The sequence below is a fragment of the Hylobates moloch genome, unplaced genomic scaffold, assembly GCF_009828535.3.
Source record: "Hylobates moloch isolate HMO894 unplaced genomic scaffold, HMol_V3 SCAFFOLD_4, whole genome shotgun sequence".
In the NCBI taxonomy this organism is placed as follows: domain Eukaryota; kingdom Metazoa; phylum Chordata; class Mammalia; order Primates; family Hylobatidae; genus Hylobates; species Hylobates moloch.
In genome coordinates, this window is record NW_026652279.1 from 152,975,051 (window position 1) to 152,997,978 (window position 22,928).

Genomic DNA, 22,928 nt, shown 5'->3' on the forward strand with positions numbered 1-22,928 from the left:
ATGACTGATGGCCAAAATGGATAATTGTCATGATAGAAGTTATTGATACTGGCTGGGTGGGGTGGCTTATGCTTGTAATCTTAGCACTTTGGGAGGCCGAGAAAGGCAGGATCACCCGAGGTCAGGAGTTTGAGACCAGCCTGGCCAACATGTCTAAACACTGTTTCTACTTTTAAAAAACACTATTTGATTTTGGTGGTGGGCACGTGTAATTCCAGTTACTTTGGGAGGCTGAAGCAGGAAAGAAGTTATTGATACTCACAAATAATTGCAAAAATAAAAAGTTACTGATACCCACAAATAATTCCAAAGTATGTGCATGTGCTAATTTGTAAATAGGAAGGAAGTTCTTATTTTGAAACTTGCAGCCTGGAAAATATTTACAGGATTGTTGCATGACATTTATAACAGGAGTACTTCCTATATCAACTTACTAGGATTTTGGAGACTGACTTTAAAATATGATAATAAAAAAGAAAAGACAGGGAATTGAACTTTCTTCTCATGTTTATTACAAATTTTACAGGGAGCCAGAGTCTCATTTATGTCATCATAGATTTATTTTACAAGTTTGGACTTGCAAAAATGTGGCAAAATTTGAATGCCTGATACCTTTTTTTGGAAAGCAGCTAGAATATGTAATGCACTGATCTTTTGGTGTTCATTTTGATTGGTTAATGATTATACCTTTACAGCTCAGTCAGATTGTAAACAAGGGGACAAAACTGAATATATAAGGTCAGAGAAGTGTAGTGACAAAATTTACGAACACCCTATACGTTTCCTATGAATAAAAAATGATTAAAATTCATGTTTCCTTTTTAAACATATACATAAGAAACAGATATTAAAAATTCAAAGCATACATTACCAAATATATTCTTAATTTTGTCTTGAATAAACCTTATTTAGGTGTACCTTTTACGATAAAGATGTCTTCATTACACATTTTTCAAATTATTTTTAAAGATGAATAGCATTGAGTTTGCATATCGTTACGATAGTACTGAAAAGTCCTCAAAATTTAGGTTTTTGTTTTCAGCTTTGTTTCTCTTTTCTAGTGAATAATGACTTAATAATCATTTAACAAAATTGAAATCTCAAAGGTACATGTAAACAATATAAATAACTATCCTTACTACAGTTTGTGCTTTTAAAAAAAAATCTAAATAAAGACAGACATATTCATGCAATAAAATCTTAGCAATCCCTGCAATAGTCTTCCACAATTATCAGCCCTCACATCTTAACCCTGGACAGAATGAAAGAAAAAAAAAAAACTAGTTCTCTCATATTATTCTTTGAGCTCCAACTAGGAAAAATTACTGAAAACAGCCGAATGTTACAACTGTTTTGAGCAGGGAAGTCACAATGTGCAGGAGGACTCTGTGGTAGAAACTGTTTAAAAAAAGGGTTCTTTTTACTTGAAATCACACAAGAAAGCAGAAAATGACATTGGAAAAAGGAAAAAAAAGTATAGGCAGTAACATTAACAGAAGCCAGGTGACAATGAGAAGTAAGGAGTAGAAAGCAATCAACACTTTTGACCACTGAGAATGAAGAAAGTGGAAATTGAATGGCTCATGGATAAAAATAGTCACCCACATGTTAATAACATCTGGATTATGCAGAGTCAGACTTATGCATACACAGAGAGCATCTCTACCTCATGCATGAATTGTGTGTGAGTTTGGTGATAATGAAGAGAGACAAACTGCTCCATCAACTAATATACTCTGAGAGTGAAGAGCAGGATAAAAAAAACTGTAGAGACCACTACTCTAGGTCATTTAAGTATTTTAAGGAGAGAAAAATAACATAATAGAAGAAAGTAATAATTATCTGTAAGGGTGGAATGGGTGGCTTCTGATACAGCTCCCATGTTTCTGATTCTACCTCCTGATAATCTTGTGTTATCTCCCCTTCTTGAGTATGAGCTAGACCTGATGCCTTGCTGCTAAGAGACAGAATTCAACAAAAGTAATGCAGCGTTACTTCCTTGGTTAGGTAACAAGGAACTATGTCTTGCCTCTTGCTCGCCACCCCCAACTCTTGCTGGCATTCCCTCTTGCTCTCTCGCTTGCTTGCTTTGATAAAGGAAGTCGCCATGTTGTATGATGCTTTGTGGAGAGGCCCATGTGACAAGGAACCAAGGGAGCCTACAGCACAACACCTGCCTTAAAACTAAAGCCAACAACTATGTGAGTGAGTTTGGAAATAATTCATTCCCTGCCTAGCCTTAAGATGACTTCAGACTTTTAAAAGAGTGAGAGTCAGAGGCCACAGCTCATCCACATCTGGATTCCCACCAACAAAAATTGAAATAAGTGTGTGTTTTAAAATGCTAAATTTGGGGGTGATATGTTACATATAAATAAAAAAGATGGTTTGGCATGGAGATAATAAATGACAGAAAAGAATTAGACTATTTTAATAGTCCAACGAAGAGGTATGAAAGATCTGAATTTCGGTTGAAGCCATGTGAATGAGGTAAAAGATAAACGTGAGATTCTATAAGATTTTATAGGAACTACCAATATCGGGGGTAGGAGGAAGACAGAGATGGGAGAGAGAAAGGGAGGGAGAAAGAGAAACGGAGAGGGAAAAGAGGTAAATGAACAAGATTTTTAGTTCAAGTCAGTGGGAAAACCATTGGTAGAGTTGTATTATTTAAGCATTGATTTAACAATTACTTTCTGAGCATCTGTGATGTGTAAGACACTGTTATCTGTACTAGACACTGAGATGAACCCTCGAAATGGTGATGCCCTCAAAGTGGTATAGTGCAAAGTAGAATCATGTGAAAATTTAACTAATGTCGATATTCATCCAATTAGCATTTGAGGAAAGGTATATGTGAGTTGAGTTGGACTTTGGGTAGTAACATGTAGAGATTAGCATTAGAAAGGAAGCATTTTTTTTTTTTTTTTTTTTTGAGATGGAGTCTCACTCTGTTGCCCTGGCTGGAGTTCAGTGGCACGATCTCAGCTCACTGCAACCTGCACCTCCCAGGTTGAAGTGATTCTCCTGCCTCAGCCTCCTGAGTAGCTGGGATTACAGGCATGCTCCACCACACCTGGCTAATTTTTGTATTTTTAGTAGAGACAGGGTTTTGCCATGTTGGTCAGGCTGGTCTTGAACTCCTGACCTTGTGATCCACCTGCCTTGAACTCCCAAAGTGCTGGGATTACAGGCACGAGCCACTGTACCTGGCCAAGATATTTCATCAGAAATATAAAGAAGTCAATAGTTTATTTTCACTAGATTGCAGGTGTATGAAAAACACAATGGGAAAATTTCTGTCAATTGTCAGCATAAATTTAACATCTTATTCTGTAGTGACATCACAGTACAAGTAAATAGATGTCTTGCACATAGGACAAATTATTTAAGTTTGTTGAAGTAGTGAGATGATTGATTTTATTTTTAAGTAATAAGTAATGTGGGAAAATCTGCAATCAGTAAGATTTATGTGGATCCAGGCTCAACAAACTACTGCTGATGGGCCGAATCCAGTCTGCAGCTTATTCATGTAAACAAAGTTTTATTGGAACACAGCCGTGCTCATTCATTATGTAATGTCTATGGCTTTGACAGAGACTGTGCTACCTGCAAAGCCAAAAATATTTACTATCTGGCCCTGGACAGGAAAGGTTTGTCAATCTCTGGTCTCCATCATAAAATGGATTTGAGTAGAGAGAAAAAAAAACTAATTAAAACATGCAGGGTGTTACGTCCTTAAACCAGTAGGATACTAACAATAGAAATGGAAAGGAAAAGGTGGAGTGTGTGTGTGTGTGTATGCATGTGTGTGCATTTGTGTGTATGTGATAACTGTTTAAATGCAGTGTACAATATAGAAGAGGAGGCAGTCGTGGTGCTTAGATGGCTCTGAATTCACAGTTTCCTCCATTAATATTTAAGTGCGATTTTGGAGGAATGCACTTTTCCACTCAACCCTTAAGTCAAGTGGTTTAATCAGCTGCTCATATTTTTTTCCTAATGGTTAGAAAGGATAAACTACTCAGAAGGAAAGGTAATATTGATTGAGAAAGAATTATAATGGAAGGGGGGGCGATTGCGTAGTTCTAGAAAAGTTGGAGAGAACCACGAAAAACCAATATGTTACTGAACACGTGGATGAAAGCATGAATGAAAGCAGGTGAGAGCAGCCTTAAAAGGGAGCTAGTTTGAACCAAAAGTAAACAGTTTTTCATACTGCCTCATATATGTGTGTGTATGTGTGTGTATGTGTGTGTGTGTGTATGTGTGTGTGTGTATGTGTGTATATGTGTGTATATGTGTGTATATATGCATATATGTGTGTATATATGCATATATGTGTGTATGTATATATGTGTATATATGTGTATGTGTATATATTTCAAAAGATGCTGATACTTAATGTATAAGTTAGAATATTAGCTTTTTTTAAGTATGAATTGAACTTATATGGGGTAAAAAAAACAATGATTTAAAATCATCAGGTTCCTTTTGTTGTTTAAATTCTCTACTGATAGAACTAAATAGGGTTCCCCTAAACAGGGTTCAAGGAGTAGAAACATACATAATGGTACTCAGGATTCAATTGATTAAATATTAATATTCCTTAAATTAGCAGAGCAGAACTAAGCATCCAAACACCAGATACAGGTCTGGAATAGCAGATACATCTAAGTAGGTTTCAGCTGTCTAAGGGAACATGCCTGGTACAGGGACATGAACAAAATGCTGGGTAAACAGGGATAAAAGCCCTATGAGGGATGTTTAACATTGAAATGTATAAAGTTTTTATTTAACCACAAAGTTTTCTATATTGGCTAAAATTTTATAATGATAATTATTCATGTGAAAATTAACTTTTTTTTGTATTTTCAAAGAAAAAAGCACAAATACACCTATAGAACAGTGTGAAATACTATCTTTCACAATGTACACCAGGCCAGGAAATTATTGGGCTGATTTGAGTCAACAAAATTACACTTTGCGATGAAATAAGACAATCCTGGAGGGACAAAGTTTTCCATTTGCCTGGTCTCCTTCTGATGGCATCTTTACTCTCCAGGTGAAGGGATGTTTCTGAGATCAATCTTCCTCTCCTTTGATATTTACCTTCTTTTAAAACCTACTGAATATTGACTTACTCAGCTTTTCCCTATTCTTCCAGGTTTCCTCTGGGTCCTTTGATAATAGATGCTGGTGTCCCTGTCTGTCATTTACTCCTATATGGTTCTCAGGGTTTGTTTGCTGTTCCTCCCTCTGTTAACCTGAGCTCTACAGGCCAAAGTAAATTACTCTCCCAGCACCTTTTATAGAGAGTGGTTCATAGTAGTTTCCCTGACACTTCCACTAGTGACACCTATGTTATTCCACGTTTCTCTCCAAGAACATCTCTAAAGCCTTTATGATTTACACATTTGAGTTACCTTAGACCAACTGACCAAAACACAAGATATGCTGTCACATTTTAAACTGCTTCCTCAGAATATGTTGGTTGAAATCTACTGACTTTCCCTTGTCCTGGGTTTCTAAAGACCTTGTAGGGTAGCTTCTCAATAACATATCTTAATAATATCTCAGAATGATTATTATACCAACAAGATATTTTTACTTTCATTACTCTGTCAGAGGACTCAGTCTCATTAGCAAAACCTGTTTAGAACAGCCGTCTTAAATCCTGGTTGGACCAATTGCAGGCATGCTTTTAATTTAAGAAGTAATCCTGGCCGGGTGCAGTGGCTTATGCCTGTAATCCCAGCACTTTGGGAAGCAGAGGCAGCTGGATCACGAGGTCAGGAGATCGAGACCATCCTGGCCAACATGGTGAAACCCCGTCTCTACTAAAAATACAAAAATTAGCTGTGCGTGGTGGTGTGCACCTGCAGTCCCAGCTATTCAGGAGGCTGAGGCAGAAGAATTGCTTGGACTTGGGAGGCAGAGGTTGCAGCGAGCTGATATTGTGCCACTGCACTCCAGCCTGGGTGACAGAGTGAGAGACTGCATCTCAAAATAAAAATAAAAAATAAGTAAAAATCTTCAAGAATACCAAAGCAACTGGGAGCTAAACTCATTACAAGGGAGAGAGCCTGCCTCAAAAACATGGCCAACCCCCTTGCTCAACACATTTCTAAGATTTTGAAGCTGAATAGGGTGAAATGCTAAAGGGCTAAGCTCAATACCCCTGAAACTTAATCTCCAACAGAATTTTGAGACTAATGAGATTAAATCTGAGACAATTTTGAGACTAAGGATTAATGAACTAGTTCCAGCAAGCTCTCAATCAAAACCTCAAAAGGATCATACTTCAGAAACAGAGATAAGCCAAAGATGGCAGAGTCTTACTGAAACTAACTCAATCCTGACTACTTCAATCTGATTGTATTGATAATGACTTTCTTCTAACCCTATCTGCTCATTAAAGTGGGAATACATTCTAAAACTGACATTATCAGAATATTTCATTATTCTTTTATATACAGTGTCCAGCATGATACGAAAAATGTCCAGATATGTGAAGTGGCAACAATTATATTAACAATCAACAAAACACGTGTGCACAATAAGCACAGCTCCACAGATTCACAGTTCAGAATTAAGCAGACAAATTTAGAATAACCATTGCTAATATAATAAAAGTAGACAAACTGGATGAAATGGCGATTGTAGCAAAGATTTAAATCTCTATAAAAAGTCACAGACATTCTAAAACAGAAATACAATAATTGAACTTATGTCACTGAATAGGTTTGCTTTTGAATAAATGTGGTAAAACAAGTTAACCTGAAAAGAGACTCAGAAATAATATAAATTGATCTGTAGAAATAATCTCAACTGATGAGATTGAATAAAGCAGAACAAAACAAGAAAGACATGAGGCACAGTCAAAACATCTGCTATAACTGAATTGGACATAAAGTGAGAGAGAATAGACAATAAGCAATATCGGAAGAGCCATTGGTCAAAAATGTTGTAAAATTGATGAAGAATATTAACCTACTTGCAAGAAACTTAACAAAACCTAAGGAACATAATACAAATAAAACCTTACCTGACCAGATTATAAGCTGCTGAATTAAAAGTCTCAAAAGTAAGTAAAAGAGCACAAATAAGTATTCCAAGAAAAACTCTGGAAGCTGGAGACAATGAAATGGCATTTTAACATGCTGAGGGGCAAGTTTGCCAGTCTAAAATTTAATAACCAGTGAAAAACACAAAAGTGAGGCACAGTAAAATATATTTAGACAAGTAATTGCTGAGAGAATGTTTGCCTAGGAGACCTGAACTACAGAAATACTAAGGAAAGTTCTTCAGACTAAGAAAAAATTATCCCAGATAGAAGCATGTAATTAGAGGAAGCAATGATGTTAACTGAGAAAAAAGTCTTAAAATACTGGCACAAGAAGTTCTAAAAATCTGAGTAAGTTCTGTATCTGTTATAGAAACTATATGATTAACACATTTTACAAACACACACACACACACACACACACACACACAAATTCCAGCCACATGTGGATTAGCTGGTGAATTCTTACCAAAACTTAAGGAACTAATTGGACTAGCCTTACACAAGCCTTTTCAGGAAATAATACAAAAGAAAAAACACTTAATTTTTTTGTGGGAAGCCAGTAATCATTGCCACAAAAATCTGAAAGATATTACAAGAAAAGTGATTTATAAGGAATATTCACCATGAAAATAAACATGAGAAGTAAGGATAAATATAATTAGTTTGTCTTTTAGAAAGTTTAAATGTTGAGTAAAATATATGACAACAAAGAGTGGGAGTAGCTAAATAGTGTTTAACTGTTCTAAGGTCCTTATATTGTTGGAGAAGTGGAAAAAGTACTAATTAAGATAGTCCACAATAGTCTAGAATAAATGACGGATTATGTAGGATAAAGTACTAAAAAGGAATTACAAGTATTTTAATAAGATGAAAAATATATAATTATTCTAAAAATGGCAAAAAATAAGGAAAAGATAGTAAAAATACAGAAACAGAAGATTAAATCCAGAATTAATAAAGAACTCTTAAAAATCAATTTGAAAAATTCAGAAAATCTATTTTTTAATGGACTAATGACTTGAATAGGCACTTTATTAGCAGTTATCAAAAAAACCTAAAAGCCTAAGAAAATCATTAATCGCTCAGAAATGCAAATTAAAACCTCCTTAAACACCACTATATACCCACTAAATATCCAAAATTAAAATGACTGATAATATCAAGTGTTTCAGAAGATGTGGAATAACTACCACTCTTATAGACTGTTATGTGAATGTAAATCTGAAAAACCATATTGAAAATTTGGCGATATCTACTAAAGTTAAATGTGTATGTACCCTTTGACCCAGCAATTCCACTCCTGGATGTATATATTCAAGATCGTAGAGTACTTCAGTCTGTCAGTCTATCAAAAGATATGTATAAGATATTCAATTAGCATTATTTATAGTAGCCCAAAATTAGAAACAGGTGAATCATCTAATAGCACAGTTACATATTTATAAAATGGAATACCCCTATTAAAAGTTTAAAGTATGAACTATAGGTATATGTAAGAATCTCATAAATGTTTAAAACCTAACGTTGAATAAAATCAGTCATATGCAAGATCATATATACTGCATGATACTATTTTTATGAAGCTCATTAACAGCCTATTAACATTATTAATGGAAAGAATCTATGTAAATAGAGGTCAGTATAGGAGTTACCTTTTTTTGAGTTGTGGTTATTGACTGAGATGGCAAGAAGAAGGTTTATGGGGTATTTGTAAGATATTTTTTATCTAAGTTGTTCCATGTATATGAACTTATGTGAAAATTCAATAAGGAGTATACTTAAGATCTGTATACTCTGTTAGGTGTAAATTATATATTAATATTTAAAAGAAGAAAAATAAGTAGATTAATAAAGCACATTTTGCCTATGACCCACCATTATACAATTAAGTATATACCCAACAGATATGACTGGGAATTTTTTACACCAAAAGACTTTTATTACAATATTATTTTTATATCCATACATTCAAAACAGTTCAATTGTCCACCAAGAGCAGAATGTAAAAATATTTTATTGGATCATTGATAGAATAAAATACAGCAATTAAAGAACCATTGCTACATCTGTGATGTCACAAATATGCTTGTATTCATATAAATTTCCTCAGGAAAAATGAATCTATTGTAGAGGAAGTCAAAAGAGTGTTACATTTGGTAGAAGAAAATTAATGAGGCATAAGAGAGGCTTCTGAGGTGCTCTTATGGTGGTCACATGACTGAGACCGTATTGAAAGATTATGAAAATCGTACATGTATGATTTATGCACTTTTTAGTCTATAACAATATATTCATTTGTGGGAGCTATTCTCCAGGGTACCACAAAAATTCATTGTGTCACAGTTTGGGAAGCTAGCAGTCTGAAAACAAGATGTAGTCAAGGTAGTTTCCTCCAGAAGGATATGAGGGAGGCTGTCTGTGTTTCCTGAATCTCTCGCAGGTTCTGGTGGTTTGCTGGAAATCACTGGTATACCTGAGTTTACAGGTGTGTCCGCCCAGTCTCTGACTACACATGGCATTTTCTTTGTGTCTCCATACAGTCTTCCCTCTGTGCGTATTCCTCTGTGTTCGATTTTCTCCTTTTTATAAGAATACTAGTAATATTGGATTAGGGCCCACCCTAATGACTCCATTTAAACTTGGTTACCTCTGTAAAGACCCTGTTTCTAAAGTCACATTCTGAAGTATTGGGGGTTAGGACATTAGCATATATTTTGGGGAAAAACATTTCAACCCATAACATATAATTCAATTTTTAAAATCCCAAAATTAGCCTAAAAAGGAATGAAATTGAAATAAATATCACAGAGGCCTGCAATATGCCTTGATTAAATAATACCTGTTTCTAAAGCAAATGTTACAATGGCTTGAGACATATTAGAATTGAAAATTTTTGAACTGTAAGACACATGAGAAATTTTAAGCTCCTCGTTTTTTTCTTTTTTTTTTTTTGGATGAGACATTTATTAGTCTCAACAAGATTGAATGATTTTCTTTAAAGGTCACACATTTCAATAGTTAACAGGAGAAATATTGACCAGAATCGTAGTCAAATACCCACCTACCCCCTTCCCAAGACAACTAAGGTTTCAAATTGCACCCATTTTTCTCAAATTATTTCTGGAATATTTAGCAAAAGAGGCTTTCAGTTTGGCATGTCTTTGTCTACAATTTTGTAGTTTATGTAAAGAAAGGTAGCTTAAGGGAATTTCATTTTAAAGGTGAGAATCAGAATGACATTTGTGGAGCTATGATGCTGTGCCATCTGGCATACACGAGGGTGTCGTACTAAATGGGATCGGATTCCTTTTAGAAGGAAACCTTTAATAGACTGGGAAACTTTAGGGGAAACTTCCCTTTTTAATAGAGCATTTGAAAATGAATTCTGCATAGCTGGCTAATGAAGGAAATCCAGATTCATTGCCAACACCAAGTTTTAAAGGAATTTGCAATCCTTCACAGTTCGTTCAAGGAGGCAATGGAAATTTTGATGAAGAAAGTCTTTAAAATCTTTCTTAAAAGGAGCCCTTACTTTGGCATTATATCATGATTAATGTCTTCCTCCCTCCCTCTCTCCCTTCTATGCTTTTTGTTTCTTTTCTATCTTTCAAAGACATCAGTCTCAGGGAGATAAATGGTTATAAGACAATGATCATGACGCACACAGTTGAGTGACACAAATCTTGTTGTAGTGTTAGAAATACATCAATACATTGGGGTCATAAAGTGAAAAGGCAAGGGAAAAAAATCTAAGAAGAGAAAATGCTGATTCCTGCAGTCTGTGTAGAAAATACATGTTTTTTTCTGTCAGTGGAGATAACTGAGATTAGTTAGTATTGTCAATTCTGTTCCTTCTGACTGAGCCAGGTGAGGCAAAATTTAGCAGATGAGTTGAGGGACAGAAACTATTACCTTGGCAATATAAACATTAATACTGTCTACATTGCTTACTAGGAAGTGCATGCAAAATTAATACACTCTTGGTAGTACAGGTTGGCTTCACTTCTATAGAGTGTGGTTAATAGAATGCTGATTCAACAAACAATGTAGAATTGTCTAAAATTCATCTTCAATGAGTCCATGGCATGTTTTGGAATTTATTCACTTGTTTGCCTCAGGAACAGTTGCTGTTCAGTTTTGTTCTGTCTTTGATTTTGAAAATTAGGTTACTGTGCTCTGTAGTGTCAGGAAGATGACATGGCATAACTAGGCATTTTCTCACAGTGAATTAGCAGTGCCCTTACTTGTCATGATACCCACAATAGGCAGAGGCAGTTTCCTGAGGCAATTCAGGCCACGAAGAACTGTACATTTGGGGAAAACATATCTTCAAATATATACGTTAAAATCTAAAAAAAATGTGTTAGTTTGTAATACTTTTGTGGATATTTAAACATTCCCTATGCATATAAAGACCTAGTTAAAGAGATGCAGCCTTTTGGCATGTTCAATAAACAACTTCTTGATGAGAAACCACACTATAAATATAATAAATATGACTTAATAAAATTGAAAAATAATGAGGTTAGTTACTGTTGAACTATTCTTGCTTAGAATGCCCCTGGATTTCAGTCATAGAAATTCACTTGTACCTGGGTCAGTTACAAGTTCTTATTTGTGATGGTTTCTGTTCCATTGGCAATTACGATTTTGATAAGTTGAATAAAAGATCTTTCTAAAAAGGGAGTTCTTATATTGGCAATGTATCATGATGAAAGTTTTCCTGCCCCTTTCTCTCCCTCCCACATATACATTTTCGTGTCAGTATATGTATATGTGATTTGTGCTGTTTGTGTGTGTGTAGGTAAATGAAAGTGGCATCAAGAAAATCTCATATTTAACAAAAATTGGGGTTGTATAATTCGTATGCATCACATATTGCATAATGTTTGACTATTGAGAAATTTGCATCACACGTCTAATTATTTCACTGAACATGTTGGGGCAATTTACATATACCCTCCATTTCCTTTTCCCCCCTCTCTGCTTCTCCTGATGCAGGGTCATTATACATTGCTTACTCACAAAATGTTCTTGTTTTTTTTCCCTTAATCCTGTCATTGATCTTCTGAATCTTTCCGGTGAACTTAACATGGATGTTTTGACAGAAAGCTCTGACATTAACTCTGGAGTTGTTTTGCAAGGCAGGTTGTTTGCTTTTTCACCAATTTTTTTCAGGTCCTTGAAGTGTTTTTTATAGATGTTTCACAAGAGCTATTTCAGAATTGAGAACATTTGGCGTGCACTCTTCCTCTTTTGGTCCCACAATTTTTCTGAGTCCTACTTGAGGTTATGTTTTCTCCCCCTGTTTCAATTGTAATATTTCACTTACTCGTTAGTTTTTGGTTTGAACTCTCCTGGGAGGTCTAATGTAGAGTTTGGACAAGGACACAAATTCATAATAAACCTACCCAGTCAATTTTGGTATGAGGGCTTAGAACGTGGAACTGGCCACATTGTGAACTGGAGGTAAGGATCAGGAATGGTAACGGAGAGACATACAGGATTTTCTTATGGGAACAAGAACAAATAACCTCTGGGCAGTATTAGAGCCAAGAGAGTGATAAGCCTTTTCTAACTTCAGTATTCTGTGTACACATTCACAAGACTTTAATAAATTGCCAGACTGCATTGCATAAACCAAATGCCAACAGAGCAGTGACCTTTCAAATTACTGGCACAACAGGAGCCGAGATCAGAAAGTTCAAACTTTAAAAGCAAACACTGACAAGAAATCCGACAGAAATGACTTCGGTGTCTGGTCAACTTAACATAACATGACACATTGTAAAGTGCGCTCGGCTTTTTAGGTAGAATTGTCTATAAAGGTTTAACTGCTTTAGAAAATATAAATGTGAAGATTTGTGGTATTTGGGTTTATGTATATTTCTACATTTGAAAGATACAGTAGAAAAGTTTGGTATAAGATTTGTAAAATATGTTTGTAATAATGCTAATGGAAGAGGTGAGAGTTGGGTGGGGTGGGGTGTAGATGGGAACATAGTTTGGGGATTGGGGAAAGGGAATTACGCTCTAAATAGTGAGGCATGTTATATAAAGTCTGTTTATGTCTCAATTGAAATATGTTGTAGAAATAAATTTAAAATAGATCATGATGGATTTTGAATCTGATTTCTAATTTTAAAATGTTACGAACTTTTGTTGCTTTCCTATTTCATACACATTTCTTTATGGGTTTCACTTAGTCTCCATGAAATTGCAGATGCCAATTACCTTTTAACAAAATTAAATTCACATATATTTGTAATTTGCATGTATATATCCATAGTTTTTTTAATTCTATACATGATATATTATTTAAAGATGATTTATCAATCACAAAATAAAAAGTATAATTTTTCTATACCTTCAGTTTTCTGGTTTGAATTTTTTCTGGCAACACTAATTTTCACCTACCTATACTCATTATAGTATAAAAGTGTACAAGTGCATATTTTACCATGTTTACATTTGAATGGGTGACTAGAGGTACATCTACGATGACTAATACTTTCTAAACACATATTTACTTCTCATATCTGTGTAAATGATTGTAAGAGGAAGGGAAAAATAGAGATGTATCATTATGTACACTGTCTTAAAGCATATTCATCTGCTCTCATGTTTGGAGATATTTGAATATGGTAAATGTTTCTCTTTCATCACTAACAGGTTGTATGTGTGAGCCAGATCTTATTGCAAGTGTTTGAAAGGCTATAGCAAATATGGGATATTGTCAGACAGTTAGTAAAAAGCAAATTGATTGTATTGAGAAATTAATTCACCAGCTGAAAGAAGTACATTTGCCTAAGAGTCATCAGATATTCTACCCACCAGACTCATCTCCAAGATAGCATCCCTAATGAGCTTCCTAAACCAACTAAACATAAGCAGGAAGCATCAGTCATCAAAACTGACTATTTTTGGCTAATCAGCTGACTGCACAAACTGCATGGCATTGAGGAAAGGAAGAACATTCTGAAAGTTTTTTTTTTTTTTTTCATTCTGTCCTCACTTTGTTGGTTTCTCAATTTTACGGATGCAGTGTCATGCGCAGAACCCTGTAAATGAGCATAGTTCGTTCGAGTATATAAAGTGCTTTCCGTGTATTATTATTCAGTAGAATAAAGTGAATTTAACAAGCTTAAGTGATTTGCCTAAAGGCACACAATTAATGTGTGGCTGGAATTCAAAATTGTGTCTTTTCCTCTGTTCTAATTGTTCTATAACTACGGGTGTAGTGATTGACTTTGTACCCACCATGACAGGGAATAGGTTCAAAACTTAAAACGCTGTTTATTTTATAATTAGGTAGACTCAAATAACAGAGTCAAGGCAGAGTGGGGAGCCAGTCATTGTTACTCCCATATGGGTTCTCTCCTCCAAGACAGGATTGGGGTAGCAGTGTCAGCTCCTACTGGTTATAATGATCTTAATGATAAAGTTAACTAACCGTAACTGAATACTCATAATGTGCTAGCACTTTTCATAAGGTATCTCAAATAATACTCACAAAACCTTCCAAATAAATAGTATCTTTTTGTTGTTTTTGTTTTATTTTGTTTCGTTTTGTTTGAGACAGAGTCTCACTCTGCTGCCCAGGCTTTAGTGCAGTGAGGCAATCATGGTTCACTGCAGTGTCCAACTCCTGGGCTTAAGCAGTCCTCCCACCTCGCCTCCTAAGAAGCTGAGACAGGCATGCCCTACCACTCCCAGCTCCAAATAAATATTCTTATCCCATTTACTAATGCAGAAAATGTATGGCCCAGAGAAGTAATGTTAAGTTTGTTGGGGGTTTTAAGTTTTAAAAAATTATTTTATCAAACCCTAATGTAAACTATGGATTCTGGGTGATAGTGATGTGTCAGTTTAGGCTCATCGATTATAACAAATGCATCATTCTGGTGCAGGATGTTGACAGTGGGGGAAGCTGTGTGTGTGTTGGGAGTAGGGAGTCTATGGGAACTCTTCTACTTTCCACTCAATTTTGCTGTGAGCCTAAAACTACTCTAAAAAATGAAGTTTATTAATCAAGAAAATCATATTGTATGAATATATGGGACAGCTATTCATGTATGTGGTAAAAATGAGATATTTGTTAACATATGTGGCAGGAGTGTGTCTAATATGACTGATATTCATGTCTCACTTATAAAAACTGGCTTCATGGCCAGGTGCGGTGGCTCACACCTATAATCCCAGCACTTTGGGAGGCCAAGGCGGGCAGATCACGAAGCCAAGAGATCAAAACCATCCTGGCAAAAAATGGTGAAGCCCCGTCTTTACTAAAAATACAAAAATTACCTGGGCATGGTGGTATGCACCTGTAGTCCCAGCTACTCGGTAGGCTGACACAGGAGAATTGCTTGAACCCGGGAGGCGGAAGTTGCAGTGAGCCGAGATCGTGCCACTGCGCTCCAGGCTGGGTGACAGAGCCAGACTCCATCTCAAAAACAAACAAACAAACAAACAAACAAAAAAAATACTGGCTTCGTTATCAATCTATAGATTGATTTCATTTGTGTATGTTCGCTTAAGAGTGCATATATGGAAACCCTTTGTTGTTATTAAAGGTTTGTTGGCAAGGGCTCCTCTTTGGTAGAAACTATGTCTATTTCTCAAAAGCGGTTTAAGAGTAAGATGTGAAATAATAACACTTGCCCCGAGGATGGAGCCAACACAGCACAGAGCATAGGGGAGTTATTTGATGCTGTCTCTGAGGGATGGGAGGAGAGGAATATAAAGAGCCTATCCCTTGAGAAAGAATAGGGGGGGACTTCCTTACCTGATATCCCAGATCATGAAGCTACAGTTCTGTCCCTGCTGTAGGGGAAAAAAAAACTTTTTGCAAAAATCCATTCTAGAAAATATTCCTATATTCTAGATTTATAATGAAGCATTTTTGTACATATTAAAAAGGGTAATTAGAACATTTTTCTCTGGTTTATAGTAACTAGGATGGCAACACAAATATATCTTGGAAGTATTTCTTGGTATGATTCTTCAACATAAAATTGTTTTAAAAACTTAGAAGTCTTCAGGTTCTCAGGAATAAAGTCATTTTAAATTATTCCTTATTGGCGATAAGAAAAAAAATTAGGCAAGACCACAAAACTAATTGTTTACACTGTCCTCTTTCCTGATTTTCAGGTTTTTTTAATCCCAATTTTATTTTGCTGTATAGTCATATATTTCATTTTTGAAATAAAGTATGTAATCACTTCTTAAGAACCAAGGCTATGCCTTCTCTTTTGATATGGATGTTTATCTTTCAAAATATGTCTTATGGCTGGGCGTGATGGCTCACGCCTGTAATCCCAGCACTTTGGGAGGCCGAGGCGGGTGAATCATGAGGTCAGGAGATTGAGACCATCCTGGCTAACATGGTGAAACCCCGTCTCTACTAAAAATACAAAACATTAGCCAGGCGTGGTGGCATGCGCCTGCAGTCCCAACTACTTGGGAGGCTTAGGCAGGAGAATTGCTTGAACCTGGAAGGCGGAGGTTGCAATGAGCCAAGACTGCGCCATTGCTTTCCAGCCTGGGTGACAGAGTGAGATTCTGTCTCAAAAAAAAAGTGTTATATTTAGAATATACTGAATTAATTTCATGGGATGAATAAATGAATCAGTTCATCTGCCAGTCAATAAGTGTAAAACCAAAGTTTTTGTAGAACATCAGGGTCTTTGATGATTTTCAGAGAAGAGAAAAGACTATTCAATTAGATATAGAGGGCATTGAAGGCAGAATAAGCTTAAATTATTTCCAAGTTCAAATTAATAAATCAAAGTATATGTATTTAGCATCTACAGTGTGGTAAGTACTCTAGTCATGATGGAAGGTGATGGAAAGCAGGTTGAATTCTTATCTTTGAGAAACTTATCACTAATCAGAAAGATACGACATGTTCGAGAAAGTGGATTAAGTGCAAGTAAACGATGCAGAGTTAAAATTATCACAGAAATATGTGCGGGATGGAAAAAGAGGTATTTGAGTTTGAACTTGAAAATTAAGTAAATAAAATAAGAAAATGAAAGGGTGTATTCTATGTGAAGGAAAAACAAGAGTTGGAAGTGAAAAGAATGTAAAAGAAGCATAAGCAAAATTCTAGACATAAAGTCACACAATTTCTGGAAGAACAGATTGATGGTTCTGCAGTAGAAGCTGGGTACTGGGGAGCTGTGTTTAGATATGATTTAAAAGCAAAACAAAATAATACATAATATGGAACCTTGACTGCCGGGCCAAATTTGAACTTTTTTCTTGGCGTCATTTCTAAAAGCATGTCAGTGGATGGATGTTGAGTGAGGGAAGAGGGGTAATTTTCTTAGGTACATTTAGAAATTGTGAGACGAATCTCATATAGACAAGATTGCCTCCTGCAAAATTTCTCATGAGGGTTTAGTTCTGGGAAACTAAGAAGCGGACATGGTATGCATTTCTCAAACATTTTTCCACATTTTATCACTCTTTCTGTGACCCATCTTTTTGGATTGATATCTCTCCTCTAGACACATGTCACATTGGGAACCAGTGGTTTTGACAGTAAAGAATCAGAGAGAGCAGTAAGGCTGAAAAATGACACGGTGAAAGTACTGATTTTAAGAAAATAATATGGTGGTAGTAGGCAGGAGAGACTAATGGCCCCTGTAATGAGGGAGCTGGGAAGATAAACTGTAATGACACATGAATAGTGGAGATGAGCAGTTTTAAGACAGAAAGTGGTAGAGTTCATCTCACTTCCAATTGCTGCTTAGAGGTGAACTATGGGAGAAAAACAAGGGCTGCTGATAAAGACTTTGAGTGTAATTTGTATACAGGAGAGAGCTCAATCTGTTAGGATGAATTCTGAGAAAGAGAATAAGAAGTAGGGGATTTATATTATAAATTGAAACACTTCCATGTGGATGTTGGAGGAGGCAAGAGAGAGGAAGTGAGGAGAAAGATAAGCAAACTTTTAAGAAGAAATCAGGACAGTGTAGTTAAAGAAAATTTGAATAAAGACCTTATTGTGAAAAGCCCATTGTTTTTGTTGATTACAAATTTACTGGAAATTTCTGCAAATCAAGTTTTATTACCATATGAGAGTGAAAGTGTACATTGTGGATGTATGATAATTGAAAAGCGAGAAAACGAAAATGATCAGGCAGAGCCTCCATGCAAAGGAAAGGGAGATATTGACCCAACAAGAGGGCTAGGGTACTATTGGGGACTGAGAATCACGAATCGTGTGGGATCCTGGATATATCTGAATCACGCAATTATATTTCTTGCTCAGAGACTTGGAAATATAGTGAGAGGGATTATTAAGAGGCAGATAAACTGAAAAGGTTTTTCTGATAGCTTGTTTCCAAGGGTGCCATCTTCTCAGGAAGGTGGTATCTTACAGAAATGATGACCTCTCATCCTGAGAAATATGCTAGAGAATCAAAAGCTTTCAAACACAATTGCCAAGAAGTAAATGTGGCCCGTTTGAGGGTTAGAGAGTGTATTCGTGTATTCATTTTCTCTCCCTGCATAGCAAATTACTACACATGTAGCAGCTCAAGACAACATCCATTTACTGCTCCCTATTCCACAGATAAGAAGTCTGGGTGGGCTCACTGCTCAGGGTCTCACAAGGCTGAAAGCAGGTTGTCAGCCTAGCTTGACTCAGTTTGGGAGCTGAGGGGGAGAATCTGCTTCCAAGCTCATCTAGGTTGTTGAGCGAACTCAGTTGTAGGAATGAAGACCTCAGTTCCTTGCTGGCTGCAAGGCAGGTCACTCTCAGCTCCAAGAGGCCACTAGTGGTCCAGTTCCTTGCCACAGGACCTTTGATAGGCCCTATCACATCATCCAAGCTCACACCCTTAAGGGCAGCAGCATGGGCCCCTGCATGCAAGCTCCTCATTGTCACATGTCATGCTTGGAATGTCTCTAACTTCTGGTGATAGAGGAAACTTTGGGGGACAGGGGGAGGGATAGTGTTAGGAAAAATACCTAATGTAAATGATGAGTTGATGGGTGCAGCAAACGAACATGGTATGTGTATAGCTATGAATCAAACCTGCACGTTGTGCACACGTACCCTAGAACTTAAAGTATAATTTTTAAAAAAGGAAAAAAATCATGTGATTGCATTATTCCAAGCAGATCATCTCCCTTTTGGTAAACTAAAAATCAACTGATTAATGGCATCAGTTACATTGCAAAATTCCTTTTGTCATGTAAGTTGGTAGGCACGACTGACATATTCACAGCCCAGAGGTTAGAGTGGAAAATCTTGGTGTCCATTTTGCTGTTCTCCTTAGCACGAATAGTTTAAATTAAAATATAGTTTTGCATAGATTTATTTCTTAAAAATTTGAGTTCATGTGCCTCAGACGTTTCCTAGAATGTCACTGAAGTGATGGAGGAAAAAAATGGAGAAAACAGAATAAATGTTATTTAAGTCCTCCATTATATTTAAAAATAACTACAAATAAATGAATAATTCTGACAATATATCCAATCACTTTCAACCAAAACCAATTTCTTAAAATAGTAAGTTTTGTTTTAAAAATCAATTATCTTTCTGTTTGTGTTTTTGAGTTCATTTAACTGGCTGGATCCTCATAATATATACATTGTTGGTGGTGTTCATGAGAGTCCATCTGTGTTCTGGCCACGATCCCAGTAAAATATTGGAATAATTCTTAGGGAAGTAAAGGGAAAATAAAGTTGATATGGGAGAATGTTGGAAAAGAATGTTGAGGTCAAAAGAAAGCAGCATATCACCAGAGAGTTTGGCTTTCGTTGTACTTGTCTGATAATACTTTGAAAAATTATAAGTCATATAATTGCATTCTTAAATAATTATTTCAATTAATGTGTTCTGGATATTTAAATAATATTGTACTAGAATATAGAATAGATAATAATTAAAATGTATTAATGTTTAATGTGCTGGCATATTAAATATTTGCAAAGTGCTTTGCGTATGTTTTTCTCACAATATGAGCAATGGTCCAGGTGTATTATTGTCCCTATTATAGATTTGAGGAAACTGATTTATTCAGTAACTTACTCAATGTCCCATGTCTCGTGGTTGGTAAATGTCAGAATCCAAGACTCACATCGAAGTGTGCTGGACCTCAGAATCCAAGCCCTTTATGATTATACTAAATAGATAACAAATGGGATACTTCACAATAACAAATGATAACTGGTATTACCTTATTTACCATTCATCATTATTATTTATATAATGGTATAAAATAATACCATTTATTCTTTCCTTTTTAGATTTGACTTTTTATGTGGTTTATTTCCTATCTGTGTTTCTTCGCTGCTGTACTCTCCCTCCCCTTTACAGGGAGTAGCATACACATCAGTATATTAAACACAGTAGAAAAGTTTTGTTTAACTTAATATTTGCTGAGTTCACTTGATCTTGAAAGAAGCCTCCTTTTTAATTTAATGCCACCTATTGACTTTTTTTTTTCCAAAATGCTGATAAACAAAAATAAGAATTTAAAAATTGCTGTCAAATTGTTTTAGTATTTTTGTTAGAAAACTAATATTTCAGAATTGGTGACCTAAAACTTGTATTTTTTAATTTTAAAAGTTTATGAATTTCAGAATACAGTTACTTAATCTAAGTGTTTGTTACATGATAAACATATTTATGTTAGATATCCTGAGGCTATTTGACTCTCTGTTCTTCAGTATAAAATGCTGTCCTTGGGTTGTGTGTTTAATTATTGTCTGCTAATTGATAATATTATTTGGAAAGTCACAGAAGTAACAACCCTAAATCTTTCATAAAGCACTGTGAAAATTTAAATGACCACTACATGGTCAGCAGTTGTATATTTTGTTCATAATATATTAGTACCCTCTAGTGCTCACACTTGGCCATGTGCTCTCCAAAACTACCTTAGAGGGGTAAATGTAACATACTGCATTGGACTATCTTAATCAGGCTTAGTTTTAAGTGAAATATACTATTTATAACATCACCTTTCTGAAAAGACATTCATAAATTTCCAGTGTTGTTCAAAAGTATTACTGGAACTCCTGTGCTGTAGGGGAAAATGTCTATTCCATCTGTTTTGCTCATAAAAATAAATGAAATACTTGAGAATCAAGAACTGAGAAGTCATTAAATTTCTTAAATGATTTGTAGAAATGGATGTAGGACCTAACTACGTCTTTTGTCTCAAGGTTCAGTATGTGCCATATGCATTGGACTGTGTATTTGATCCAAGAAAGTTTAAATGAAACTGTAAATGTATATGTCTAAAATTCTGGATTTCTTTAGACAGAATCATTTTCTGGAAGAGTAGTACTTCTTCAGAAATATGGAGTGTGGGTTTACAAAACAGCACAACATTATCAGCCAATATACTACAAAGGGAGTACTAGAATTTGATTTACCATATTTAAACATTATTTGTTCAGAAACAAAGGCTCCTCTAGACAAACTACCATAAGCAAAGAAGGTGTAATTTCATTTGCTTCCCAAAGCATCATCCAAACCATTGCCACAGAGCTAATACATAGAGTGTGGCTCTTTATAGGTGTAAGACTTTGCCCATTATTTATTATTATTTCAGTTGTTTCATTTTTTCTTAAAGACTTGACTTGGTGTCTACACCAAAAGAGTAGATCCACATAACAAAATAATTCTAAGTTTTCTGAATAGAATTCTTAGGTTATTCAAATTTGCAATTAATAAATGCCTTTCTTTATGTACAATTAGTTGTTACAGGGTAGATCACCCAAACCTGACAAGTGGGAACTTCTTCAGCTGGGCAGTGGTGGAGGCATGGTTGAGCAAGTCAGTGGGGACTGTGATGATGAAGATGGTTGCGGGGGATCAGGAAGCGGAGAAGTCAAGAGGACACTGAAGATCACAGACTGTAAGTGTATGATTCTAACAATTTAAAAAAATTTTTGAAATATAATTAAAGATATTGTTATGGATGTAAAGAAATAATGACAATGAATTCAAAAACAAGCAAGAGGAATTGGAAATGAAAAATGAATCTTTTTGGTTTTTTTAGGACATACATTCTTGGTTGTTTTGTTTATTTTTAACTAATGACTTCTAATAGAATGATGGTTTTCTGTGAAAAAAACTAGTAGACAATCACCAGTTCTGAGAAAGTTTGAAAGAGCAATAACTCTTAAGGCGTAATTGATACTAATTGTATATTGATACATAACCTGAAACCAGGATGGGTAAGTACTACTTAATAATCAAATTGTGCAATTAAAAAATTATGTCATTATATAAGAAAGTTTTTACTTTATTACACTTCTATCGTAGTCAAATTGCAGAGAAATTGGTATATGGTTATTGATCGTGAAAACTACTTGGATTTAATGCTTATGAATTTCCCCTTCCAAAAAAACTCACTAAACATTGATTTCGATTGTATGGATTTGAAACCATTTCTGAACTCATTGCTACCACAAAGGATAGAATTTGCAAATAACAACAACAAAAAATTACCAAATGGATTTCTCTTCCTGATGATCACATACAAGATGAGGAATATAGGTTCTCCACACTCCACTGTTATCTGCATGCATTTGTTCATATGAGCAAAACAACAAAGTGACCAACTGAGGAATAATGTAAACGTTGATGTACCCAGAGTAGCTGGTTTCAACTATTCATTTAATCTTGATTATACCAAAGGCTCAGGGGTCACCTTCTAGAAAGGTGCAGTCACATGTAGAGGTTGGTCTGATAGCTTCCCTCAAAATCACACAGAGCTGCTTTGCACCTATTAGACATGCCTTTTGGTGGGAGAAGAATTCATTTACTTTATAATTCTCTCATTGTGAATTAAAAGCATGATAAATGCTTCCAAAATCAATTCCTCATTCC

At 35.4% G+C, this 22,928-nt stretch overlaps 1 protein-coding gene across 1 annotated transcript in view; it reads left to right on the forward strand.

The window, feature by feature from the left end:
* The window catches only part of GPC5 (glypican 5), a 746,563-nt gene extending 724,586 nt beyond the window's left edge, over positions 1–21,977 (forward strand). Inside the window, exon 7 of the mRNA XM_032151100.2 lies at positions 21,792–21,977. Within this exon, the coding sequence (XP_032006991.2) occupies positions 21,792–21,977 (186 nt within the window). The remainder of the gene's footprint in view (positions 1–21,791) is intronic.
* The last annotated feature ends 951 nt before the right edge of the window (positions 21,978–22,928 follow it).